This window comes from Callionymus lyra, chromosome 6, assembly GCF_982586985.1.
Source record: "Callionymus lyra chromosome 6, fCalLyr1.hap1.1, whole genome shotgun sequence".
NCBI lineage: Eukaryota > Metazoa > Chordata > Actinopteri > Syngnathiformes > Callionymidae > Callionymus > Callionymus lyra.
This window is the reverse complement of record NC_141823.1, coordinates 10,546,257-10,559,803: the sequence shown is the minus strand read 5'-3', so window position 1 is coordinate 10,559,803 and position 13,547 is coordinate 10,546,257. Positions and strand designations below refer to the sequence as shown.

At 38.9% G+C, this 13,547-nt stretch overlaps 1 protein-coding gene across 1 annotated transcript in view; it reads left to right on the top strand.

The window, feature by feature from the left end:
• Positions 1–13,547, top strand: part of nkd1 (NKD inhibitor of WNT signaling pathway 1) — a 44,783-nt gene that overhangs the window by 19,961 nt on the left and 11,275 nt on the right. The window contains exons 4-5 of the mRNA XM_087793894.1: positions 7,415–7,472; positions 13,074–13,177. Of these exons, the coding sequence (XP_087650020.1) occupies positions 7,415–7,472; positions 13,074–13,177 (162 nt within the window). The remainder of the gene's footprint in view (positions 1–7,414; positions 7,473–13,073; positions 13,178–13,547) is intronic.

Here is a 13,547-nt window from a genome sequence, read left to right as displayed (position 1 = left end):
TTACTGCGTTACATCTAGCGGTGGACATTTTTTTTATTTACATATACTTGAATATCACAATCATTTTCATGATACCATAAAGATATTTAACAGCATCTTTTTTTCCTTTCTTTTGCTTATTTTTATCACAGTTTTGTCTGGTATATTTAAATTAAGTTTGTATAAACATTTTTTAATTGACAATTAACATGAAAACATTCAGAGCGTTCGTTAATTTTTGTGTTCCAATAAAAGTTGGCCGCAGTTGTAAAGCAACTTAAAGGAAACGATGAAATCCTGCTAGATCCCTTCAATAACTAGAGGACAAGAGGATACAGTGGACTCCAGCGGATTTTAAAGCTGATGTTTGGACATATTTTGGTTTAAAAATAAATTCTGCAATACTACATAATACAATAGTATAAATATATCCTAGTTCCTACAATATCACGATATATCGGATTGTTAGCCCTGTATCGTGATATGTTTTGTAAAGCCATATTCTTGACATCCATACCTAAAACACATCTTTTATATTATTATATCAGTTGTTAAATACATCAATAATAATTTTGATGAATGTATATTTGACTTGAACACTTTCATACTTGTATCCTGAAGGTAAATAAAAGCAATAGTCCTCACAAGCGTCTACAGTTTAAAAGGGTTTCATAGATGAACCTGAATTTACCCCAACGTTTGTCAAATATCCGTCTCGCCATCTTATCCCGGAGACGTTGAGATTCCTCGTACAGACGTCTTCAATACTCTCAGGTCTTGCACATGTGCGTATGAATATATCGTGAGCGTTCTAGCTCAGCACGGATGTCAGTTTTGCTGAATGCTAAAGTCTCCGGTTCCCTTCAGCTGTCTCCTGCTACTAAAAGACTTGAAGAAGCACCACGACAACTATCTCCACATCCTCCCCTGTCCCTGTCGCTCCGCCAGTCTCGCCTACTTGGAAGCGCATCCTTTCATGTGCGCCGACGAAAACCACGTCCTCACCGTGGCGACGCGGGTCCTGAAGGTGTACCCCCGCGCCGGGGCCGAGGGACGCCCTGCCATGACTCCTAATGAGATTTTTCCTTGGTTTTTGATGGAGTGCCAGTAGCGCCGCCGTCGCTCCAGAGGGCCTTCCCTCCGCTGAGCTCTGGCGTGCGATCAGGGGAAGCTGTCGTCGGCCACATAAATTGGCTGTCTGTGTGGCGGCTTGAGGTAGCGACGGCGACCGAGGCCGAGAGGCCATGTGGGACTTTCCCACAATCACACATGTGTACGTATTACATGCACATTAGGAAACATTTTAGCTTTAAACCACACGTTTGAGATGAAGTCAAACTCTTGTTGTGTTTATTGAGCCTGAATGTTGAGCAAAAGATATTTTGATTCTGGTGATCGTAATATATCGGAAAAATATCGATATCGCGATATTGGCACGTGCAATATTATGTGCGATCATTTATAATTTGTCATTGTAAAATGCGCACTTCGAGCAATGAGTGTCACATTCTGTAAAGTTGTCAGTTTGTACTTCTATGTCTTGTTGTCGTTTACGTCTCGGTCTGTCTGTGAACTGTGCGGCACAGCTTTCTAGACTCAGTTGCTATTGCGACGTGTCTTATATATATAATATATACAGTATATATATATTTTTTTTAGGTGAAAGAAAGAAATATCGCATTAATATCGATATCGCAATTCAAAACACCAATATCAAATATCGCACATATTTCCAATATCGTGCAGCCCTGATCGTAATTGTCTGCTTGAACATACAAAACAGTAGATTAACTATGAAAGTACATATACCAGTGCCATCAGAAAATGCTACGCTTGAATTTAACTTTTCAAAGGTAGAAATATTTTGAAATTTCAATGTTATTTAAAAAAATAAAATAAAAAAAAAAGTTGATACAATTACACCCCAAAAAAATCATTTATAAGATACAGGCATATTAAGCATACATTGAAATAAAGGGAGAAGGTTTTAGTTTAAATTACACTTGTCAAAAGACGTAGCATTTTTACTGCATATACTTACCGTAAGTGTTATAAAAACATTTATATTATTAGTCAAAAATGAATAACACTAAGAAACTGTTTTACTTCATCTTTAAATGGCTTAATAACTTATTTTGGTATAATTGTATCAACATTTTTACTAAAGAAAATGGTTACATAGAGTTTAAATTTAGTTTTATTTCGATGGCAATGTCATTACTATAGTGACACCATATTTATATTGAATTTAATAGGGTTAAAAGTGTAAAAGAAAAATGTAAAAACATTCTTTACCTGTCGATATTTGAATACCAAACTCCATGTTAAAAATGGTTTCGAAAATACATTTACATTTTTCACTATATAATTATTCAATAAAACAAAATCGACCTTTTAATAAAGAAACTATCGAATTAAAATATTCAGAAAGTAATCATTAAATGCTTACAAAGCGACCGCATTTCAATAAAAAGTTTCAACATTTAAAACTTAAAAATAATTCAACAACTCAACATTGTGATGGTTCAGGATATTAACTATGGAAGTCTATCAGTGCCATGTTTTTATTCATCATTAGACTTTGACGATGTCTGCCAAAAACTTTGAAGCGTCCAAACCAAACAGCCTCTTTTGGAGCAGCAAGTAACAAATATGTGATGCCGTAATAGGGCAGGCACAGTATGTTCAGTGTTATGGTGCAGCAATAAATCACTTGTAGCAAGGGGGGAGGGGGGGATGTACGACTTTTAAAAACTCACAGGGGCCTCCGCAAGCCCCTCGTCTCGGCGCCCTGAAGAAGCTCTGAAGGACCTGGCCCCGCTTGAAAGTGAAATTCTGTATGCTTTGGTTTTCCACAGCACATTTAACATCATGTCTGGAAAATTGTTTTAGCGAGACACCAGTGATTTACAGAGATGTCTGTTCATGCTCGGCTACACTGCACATCAGACCAAATGGGGAAGAGAAACCTCAGTGTAGCCCTCGAGCGTCTTGTGAGAACGGCGCGTTCATAAAATTGCATCACTCAACGTTGACCTACTGTACATGTCAAATGCCAAACCGTTTCAAAGCGACCGCGAGGTTGGGAAAGCGTTTTCCTTGGTCGGGATAATGACATGAACAATTACCTCTGACCCCCCAATTACAAACAGCCCGATGGGAAATCTGTCCTGTCCGTCAGAGATTAATAACCCTTTTGAGGTCCCTTTTACTAATGCGTAGTTCGCTGTTCCCTGTACAAACACTTCCCATCGACTGTTTCCACTTGCTGAGCTGAATAGACCATTGAACTTCCAGGATCATACTTTTCTGCTGATGCTCCAGAAACGCTGAGCCATGACAGTGCTGTTGCTTCAAATACACTGAGCTAAATCCTAGGGGTATTAGCAAGTATCCTGCCACACAATACCTATCATGAAACAATGCAATGTATAGTGATACTGTAGTAACAAGGATATATTTGTAGTATTGTACGAGTACTTGACTCTGGTGTTGCAGAATTTACAGACCACATGACTCTTGACGTAGTCGTCACTGCTTTCATTTGTTTTAATATGTCTCGACATAAAGCTGCTACAGCTGACTGTATCCTCTTGTCCTCAGTTATCGTCGCAGTCTCACTGGATTTTGTTGTTCCTTTAGCTGTAGGACGTAATTGATATCCAGTGGACGGAGTGGACACACAAAAATGAACAAACACTGTGAACTTTTGCGTGTTAATCGTGAATAAGAAGTCATATAATTATTTTACACACTTTATTTAAAATATAAACCAATAAAATATAAAGCCACAGGGGCCAGATGCAGCCCGTGGACTGCATTAATACGAAGCCTCATGGGGTCAAGATCATATCATAACTGCTTTCATTTGTTTTGAAACCAAAATAGGTCATAACACAGCTTTAAAAGCAGATCGACCATAACGGATTTCATTTAAAGACTGTATCCTCTCGTCCCCAGTCATCGCCCCTGATCCCAAGGGATTTTATTGTTCCTAAGACGGAAGGACTTAAAGACAGCCGGGCGTTTTATTGCAACGCTGTATTAAAAAATGCAGTTAATATTTGCATGTTAAATATAAATAATTTAACTTACTGTTCCTTATTCACCCGCATCTTGAATATTCTTTACTGTCACTCTCGCATCAATCCGACTCATGGTTACATAGTGTTCTTTCTGATCCATTGAATTCCCTTTGGCCTTAGTCGTTTCACTTTAAATAGAGGCGTATTTTTAAAAAGAAAATGGTTTAGTGGGAGACGTTTGGCAAATGTATTGTTCTCAGTTATAACAAAAATCTGCCTTAAATGCATTATTATCTATACAAAACATTTAAAAGTTAAACTATTAAATATGGTACTAATCGAGCTTTCTACTGAAAATTCAACCGATTAATCAAGTCATGTATAGAATAGCATATATTTTTAGATGCATACGTTCCAATTTGTGTTACACGTCGCTCAAAAATCTGTCAAAATGTTTAAGAACAACATTGGTACACTACGAAACTGCACTGTCCGGTGGTTTTTGCGGGCATGACGCCTCGTGGAGTTGCGATGCAAGGCTTCGTAGTATTATTACAGAGGTAATACATACACACTATATGGGTACTAAAAAGTAGGGTAGTGTTAAGTAAAGTGTACGTATTGTTCTGTATTTCATGTGTTACAACTGAACAATTCTGGTAGTTTTCGTGAATAAGATTTATAGAGTTTGACGTGTATGATCGTGTTGTTTCACTTGAATAAGCCTTATTGTCGGAATATTACGGTAGTTTTCTTATCGAGTATTCGAATAATGTATTTGATTAACTGCTGAATGAGTGACCATTCAGCCACACATGAATACTAAAACTTTTTTATTGTGTTTTTTTTAATTTATTTATAAAAGATATATATTGTGGCTACTTGGCTACTATTTTAGCAATTGTTGCCAATTGTTTGAGTATTCAATTCTTAAATTCTTCATATATGTTTTTCCGACAAAGACGCTTAAATTTAGCTTAAAAAATCAATGAAACTGAACAATTACTTTCAGAGACTTCCCTCGAGTATTCACCCTGTTTCTTTAAATATCCACGAGCGTTCAGGGGTTTCAAAAGAAGAGGGGAACTCTCCTTATAAAGTCAACGAAAAGCACGTTTTAATTTTGCCAGAATAAATCCCCGCCGTTCACCCCGACACTCTCGTAATACAGCAGCCATCCATCACCCCCAGACAACAACCAATTAGCACATTCCGTCTTCCCTGTTCCTCATGTGCTTGTCAGCCTCTCAATAATTTTCCAGCATTCATCAAAGACAAGAGGTGCATTGAAGAATCTGTATCTGGGTGTGTCTCCTGGTGTGTCGGAGGAATGTTAATGCTGGAGAGGATTCGTTCCTGCAGGGAAGAAGAGGAGGGATGGCGAGCACTAGTGCAACGAGATAAGAAAACCTCTTCCATCTCGAGGTGTTTGCATCATACGTACGTGGACACGCCGTGACACGTGATCCCCGTGAAAGCAGAGACGTCTGAGCTCAGACTCCCACGACTCGTCTTTTGTCTTTGATGCCGACGGTTTGTTCGGGTTGTCGTCGGTTCTCAAGTGGTTCTCTTTCCTGCCGGGGCCACCCACCGAGAGCCGCTGTGTGGTCAACGGTAGCGTGAGGAGAGGGTAGGATCCCTCACTTTGACCTTTTACCTCCCCGGGTCGCACACACACGAATCCTCTCTGGCTGTGAAGTTGATCGATCGCACACACAGGCTCGTCTTTGTGTGGCGTCTGTGCGACACATGTTTGCCAAGAACACTCGGCTGTTTGTTGTTTGTACCTTGTTTACCTCCCTCTGTCCCCGACACGCTCGGAAACTCTATTGGTTTAAATGATCAAATACTTTTTATCCAACTTCTTCAGTGAGCAAGTTTTACAAGAAACTTACTTTACTCTTACACATACCTGGGTAGAGTGAGGCCCCGGGGCCACATTTGGCCTTTTTGCTGTGTCTACAGGGCCCTCTTGAGATTACAATAAAGCTAATAAAGTAAGAATGTTGCATTTTTGATTTGTACTTGTGAACCATCATATTCACATGTTTGATCCATATTTCTGTGTAAAAACAATTAATTAACTATAATATAATGATTCAATTATTTGAATATTGAAAGGTTGACTATATTGTAAATATTAACTAGATGTGGCAAAACTAACACTTATTATTATTATTATTATATTATGTAGGGGTGTGAGAAAATATACATAAATTTAAGTTCCGCAATATTTTTCAGCTTTCAAATCATATTTAATTTTATTGATAGCATTTACATTTTTTAATCATAGTTATTTCAGGGTAAATAAGTATGCATAACATTTGTATTTACTTTTTTTTACTTTTGAAAGGAGTGTAAGAAAATATCGATATACTAAAATATCGCATGATACTGTATCTTTAATGCTTTAAATGAAGTATGTATAAATAAATAATAATATATATATATTTTTTTTAATTAACAACAATAATTTTTAACATGTTAATAACAATGAAATCCCACAAGATCCACTGTGGTGACTGAGGACGAGAGGATACAGTTACTTCAGCCGCTTTTAAAGCTGATATTTGGACATATTTTGGTATCAAAACAAATAGCAGTTACGACTTCGTCAAGAGTCATTTGGACTGTGAATTCTTCAACACCAGAGTCAAGTACTCGGACAGTACTACAAATATATCCTATCGTATCATTCCCCCTGAAATATAGGGTAGTCTTCTTTCAATATTGTGGTAATGTTTATTAGAGATTTATATTAACGTAATATAATAAAATGGCCGCAACCTTACATAATAATGATCTTAAACTATCTTTCTTCAAACTTTGTAAAGTAGATCCTTCAACTCTTGGACGTGTACTTCTTGAAAAGTGACAAAGGTTGTTGGCGTGAAGGCAGTGGAGTCTTTAAACGTTACACGTGTGTTGAGCTATGTGGCCTGCATGTTTATGGGTTTGTCAGCATGTGAGTAATGGCTTCTCTGGACCAGATGACTGCAGTGCCACATGGACACCTGAGACAGCCCTTTCCATAGTGAAACCACAGGATCACATGCACCCCCCCCCCTCACTCAGGCACTGTGGTATGCACTGACAGACAGAACTGGCAGGAGATTCGGGGCGGGGGTGAAAACAGTCTGGGATAAAAGCGAGTCTCTGAACATATCGCTGAGGAGGACGCGCCACAGAAATAGCCCCTGCTAACGGCGCTCTTTCTCGGTCTCAATTTTAGGTTCTAGTGATTTAGTCTTTCAAGGGTTCGACATTTGCTTGTTGGTTTCAATCATCTCACTGTTTAAGATCTGCACGACTCCCGGGTTAATCCTGATGGTGAAATGTAACGTCAGCTGCTCAAGGAACCTTAACTAGAGTGTGTCCTAATGATCTTCTTCTTCTTCTTCTTCTTCCAGGACGCTATAGATGAGGGATGTGCCGAGGGGATCGCTGGAGAACATTACCAACTAGAAGGTACGTCGTCCTCGTTGTTATCAACTGATGGATTCAAGTTTCATGTAAAACGAGAAAATACTGATTTTATTTTCAAGGGAATGAAGCTGAAATAGTCGTCCCTAGTGGCAAGAACTTGTAAATCATCTTTTAATTGGTCAAAGTTTCATCAAGTGGACACAAATTATTGTATTTCCCAGCATTCATCTGTCATTAAAATCATATAAAATTATACATTTTCAAGATGGATTAAATTGAACCAAAAACCACTGAAAAAAACCGTCAAAAACTAAATTAAATCACTAGTTAAACGCCTTTTTGTTTTTGGTGCCAAAGTGTAGTCCTTTGACTGTTTTAGGGTTGCTATAGAAGATTTCTAGGGGCCTCCTTTACACCGAATTAGATGATATATATAAACGCATCTCCTGGGTCAGATTTTAGTTTTTTTCACAAGTTTCACAAGTTTTTACTTCTTTCCAGACAAACTAAAATGTAAGATCTCCGCTCTATACCAAACAAACTGTTACATTTTTGTTGCGCTTGGAGCTTAAATTAAATATTTTGGTTACAAATGTTTAAAGCTATTACTGGCCTCATACACTGACTAGGGATTTGGCCCCCAGAACTTGACTGTGACGCACATGATTTTAAATTGGACATTCAAATCTCAACGTTTATTTTCACGATTCCATATATACTGTATATTCAACGGCAGCGTATTCTATTTCATCATACTTATTTGACGGTTTATATTTCAATAAAGTGTGTATACAATATTTTAACATGCAAATACTCACAAGTCCCATTTTTGTGTTGCAATTAAACTTCCAGCCACCAGATGGCAGATATCATTACTTCCTCCCCGGCTCAACAATAAAATCCCCTGAGATCTCGGCCGTCGACTGAGGACGAGAGGATACAGTCGACTCCAGCAGCCTTTAAAGCTGATGTTTGGACATATTTTGGTTTCAAAACAAATTCAAAGCAGTTACGACTTCATCAAGAGTCATGTGGTCTGTAAATTCTGCAACACCAGAGTCAAGTACTCGACAATACTACAACTATATCCTTGAGTATCGCAATATATCGTAAAGATGGACTCTTGCCATTACTTAAACCTAGTAAAACCCTTTTTTTCCAAAAATCTTCTTAAATTACATGTAGTACTTTACATGGATACCTGCTTTTTCAATGAAAAGTGTATAAAATACTTTCAGAAAAAAAGTGTAAGCAGCAGATGGCTTATAAAAATTGTTGTAATATATTCAAATGTATCTTTAAGAACCAGTATTTAAAAAGAAACAAACATGACCAACTTATTTTTCTTCCATAATTCTACTTTCTACTCAAGAGCGAGGACAGCTTGGCGTGTTGCGTTCGCGTGTTTCCGTGTCGGGCTACAGAGCTGGCACTGACGCACCGGCGGCGCTAGCTTCCGATGCCCCGAACATCTGATGTGCAGCCAATCCCGTGGCCGCGGCTCATAAAGACTTGGCTTATGTCTGCGCTGGAAGGATCAGGGGGGCGATGGCAGATTACTGTTACTCCTCCCGGCATTTCATTAGCCGGGAGATAATCATCTCCCAACCTTATTGAGCCCCGCTACAGAACAGATTTGCCCTCGCACACAATGTTCCCTTTGAGCCCATCAGATGATCAAACAGCAGGACCCCCGAACGCTACTCCTCTCCAAAAAGTTGGTTAAAAGCTCCCTGGGATGATGCCTTTCATTTTCTGGCATTTTTCTCGTCCTACCCCGGGATGAAGACGGGTCCGCTTTGATCTGCTCTGGATCAGGAGGAAAGAAAATTGGGCTGTTGTGTCTGCACTGTTGGCGAGCAAACAAACAGTGTTTCAGATTTGACTTGGCTTAATTAATTAGTGATTCTGTTTTACAGCCGGTCTGATCCTCTTCCAAAAGGTTTGAGAAAAGCAACTTCAAAGTGCAGTGGGAGGAGAGAGGAGCGAGGGAGGGGGAGATGGAGAGAGCGAGCGAGAGAGGGAGGGTGTGGCCTGTGATTGGCTGTCGGGTGGTATCGCTCAAGGCTCGGAGACTGGAGATGCATCGCAGCGGGATGAGAGTCATTTCGTATCGTAATGGAACTTAATCTCGGCGCCGCGGCGCGTGAAGCCGCCGACGGTGGCGTTAGAACGTGGGGTGACGTCACAAGTTTGGCTCGGAAAGATGGATACAAAGTTGCAAGAATCTGACACTATATTGGGGTTGTTGTACTGTAGGAACAAGGATATATTTGTGGTATTGTCGAGTCTGTAGTTGCAGAAATGAAGGAAAGTGCTTGGATTTGTTTGGAAACCAAAATATGTGCAACATTTAAAAGGGGCTGGAGTCGAGTGTATCCTCTTGTCCTCAGTCTCTGCTGGGATCTTTAAATTTTCCTTTAGCTGCGGAGAAACTGCCGCCATCTGGTGGCCAAAAGTTAAAATGCGGCACAAAATTGGAAAAACCACAATGAATATTTTCATGTTAATTAAGAATAAGGTAAGGTAAGGTAAAACTAACACACCACAGCATAGAACATGACACTGGCCACCACAGACTGGTAGAACATGCAGAGGAGCTTCTTGCAGATGTTAAATGATCGAAGCCTCATCAGAAAGTACAGTCTACTCTGAACCTTCTTATATACATGGTCTGTGTTGCAGGACCAGTCCATAAAAAATATTTAAGAAGAAATTAGTATAAAGTAGCTATGATTTGAAAGCCAAAAAAGTATAAAAATCGATACAATGCTGTTGTATTCATACGGTTTCGTGAAAAAAATGTAGTGATATTTAAGTGTATCAATATTTTCTTAAACCCTTAGATTTTACTTTACTAGTGTCCTAACAAAAGCTTGTTAGAACTAATCTTTGTTAAACTGTGGCCCGCAATAACTCTACACATGTATAGTTTACTGCTGGAGACAAGTGTATCCTCTCGTCCTCAGTCATCACCTTAGTCTCATGGTATTTCATTGCACCGGAGGACGTTATGACTGCTGCCATCTAGCGGCTGGGAGTTTAATTGCAACACAAAAATAAACAACCACAATGAATTTTTGCGTATAAATTGTAAATAAACAATACTTTTTAGAAATTAAAGTATTTACCATGAAGTAGCTATGATTTGAAAGCCTAAAAAAGGATAAAAATCAATGCAGTGCTGTTTATTATTATTTAGAGAGTTAGAGATTTAAGTGTATAGATATTTTCTTAACCCCTTAGATTTTTACTGTACCTATGTCCGAATAAAAGCTCTAATCTGTGATAAACTGTAGCCCGCAATAACTGTAAACATGAATAGTTTACTGCTGGAGGCAAATGTATCCTCTCGTCCTCAGTCATGGCCTGGATTTCGCGGGACTTCATTGTTCCTTTAGCACCGGTAAATGTAATGACTGCCACCTAGTGGCTGGAAGTTTAATTGCAACACAAAACACAAAAATGATATATGATATAATGGATATACATTATTAAAAAATACTTTATTTAAATGTATTTTATTTAAATTGCAACTCGAAGAATTTATACAGTGCTGTTAATCTATCGCGATATTTCAGCGTATGTATTTCTTCTTTCATCTCCAAGTGATGTCACAATTCAAAATAAGATGGATTTAAGTCTATGTTTCTATAAAAAGTGTAAACAGTGTTAGAAAAAGGTTTGTTCTTTCCCAATAAAGTTCTGTACGAAGACACATCTTCTCTTCCGCGCCCGATCTGTTGTTCCTTTATATCAATTCACAGTGAACTCCAACAAACAAAGGCTTCTTCTTCTTCTTCTGTGTCGTTTCCCGGACTCGCCCAGACGTTCTGATGTCTTCTTGTCCTCACTATTTAATATTCAATTTCACTCCTATTTCCTTTTTCATCATGTTTAGGCATGTTTCTTCACTTATCTGCGTGTTTGACATTCCCTCTCAGTGAGCGCCCCCCTGGGGTCCTCGCACTGTAGCTCGGAGCTTAGAAGCCATTACCACGAGCCTGCGACTGAAGAGCTTTTGTCATTGGAGAATTCGCGCTGTCACATTTTCAACTCTTTTTTTTTTTTCTTGTGATTATTGTTGCTTTTCGGGTTGACGTCGGAGCTCTGGGAATCATTGTTTTGACTCTTGATCTGTGTGAACTAAAAACAACTGAAGAAGTGTAACATTAAAGTGCGATTCTCAGCTAAGGACAGAATAGAGTTTGTTAGAGTTTGTTCTGTGCAAAGGAGGCACAATTTAGTCTCCGTCTCAATGGCACGAATAAAGGAGGTTTTCTTGCTCTTAGGAAAACTTTCTTTTTTAACGCCGTTTCTTTCAGCCTACATTCATTCTGGGACCTGTACAATAGGTGTTTAATCCCAAACCTATTCAGAGCAGAAGTCATTGAACCCACTCAGAACCTCAGGATCTTTTTCTCTACAGGTTTTTAAAATATTCTCCCCACTTCAAGTTTAAACCAAGTTTACTTTCATGGTTGTTTTAACGTTCAAGTAAATCCGGGTCTACATTAGATGGATAGATTATAAACGTGAATAAAATAAACTTCAATTCTATTATACAAGTATACAGTATACACACTTTCATACTGCTCACAGGAGAACTAGAATTGTTATTTCTTCAGTTTTAGTTTGCAATCCTATGTTAGCCTAGTTCTTATACTGTTAATAGTTCAATACGTTGTGTGTAAAATAAAGTAATTCTATATATTTATTAACAATTAACATGCAAATATTCACTCAATGTTAATTTTTTGTTGCGATTAAACTTCCAGCCGATAGATGGCAGCATTCATTCAACTTCAGCATCTTAAGTAAACAATGAAATACTGCAAGATTACGCCTGAGGACGAGAGGATACAGTCTATCTGCTTTTAAAGCTGATTTCTGGACATATTTGGGTTTCAAAACAAATGAAAGTAGTTACGACTTCGTTAAGAGTCACGTGGTCACACGCCTACATGAAACCAGTAAATAGGAACATGACGTTAAGTAGAGTGTATTAACATTAAGTAAATATTCCGAATAATGAGACAAAGTTTAAATGTAGTTGTTTGATTACAGTGACGGTTGTTTAGTTGAAAATCGAGATCACAACATTTGCAAAATTAACTTGTTCAAGAAGTGATTATGTTGCATTTTGTTGGTGGTCTGGATTACCATGTGGATCCAGGAATATTTTAAAGAATCCATCAGGATCTGGTGTTGTGAGAGATCCCTTCCTCTGCTGCTGTGTGTTGTTTGAGCGAGTTATTGCCTCCAATACTAATAGTGATTAAGATGATCAAGATATAAAACGATAGAATAGGAGTGAAAATAAGCTGCTTGGGGGAGGTCTGCAAACTATGAGGACTTTTTAATTTGTTACAAGTGTCTCCTGGAGAGAGTTTTTGTGTTGTCACAAGAGATAAACCTTCTTAAAAGGGACTGTATTGCATGTTTCTTCTTGAGATGAAAAAAAGTTTGTCACATCATCAAAAGTTTGAGAAAACGAATCTCTGGAAATAAAATATTGCTAAACCGCTATCGGCTAAATAGATGCTCGCAGGCAACACTCGGTGATGAGACGTCCTCGGGTGACGACGGCACCTGAAGTATCCGTCCTCGGGCTCACTCTTTTATCTTTGTGTGTCGTGGCAGTGGCTCTACCCCCGGAGAAGACGGGCAGCTGCTGTGTGGAGCAGAAGATGCAGGAGACCATCGTTCAGTCGCCCTTAAGGCCCCAGAAGCAGCTCCAGTTTGAAGTGAGTGTCGACACCAGGACATTTATTACTTCCCCTTTGGAGGAAACCAGGACACACACACAAACACAGTGCGCAAACACACACACACACACACACACACAAACACAGTGCGCACACACGCACAAGTGCACTCGACACACAAGTACCTAAAGCCACATGAACAGACACTCATGTACCCGAGAACACCCACACAGAGAGTCATATGGAGAAGCAAACACACATGCACACAAAGGCATATGCACACGCAAACGCACACAAAGGCATATGCACCCATACATGCATACACACACTGACATAAGCACACACATAAACGCACTGAAACACACACGCATGCAAACACCCACTCACACGCGCACACAACCAACACACA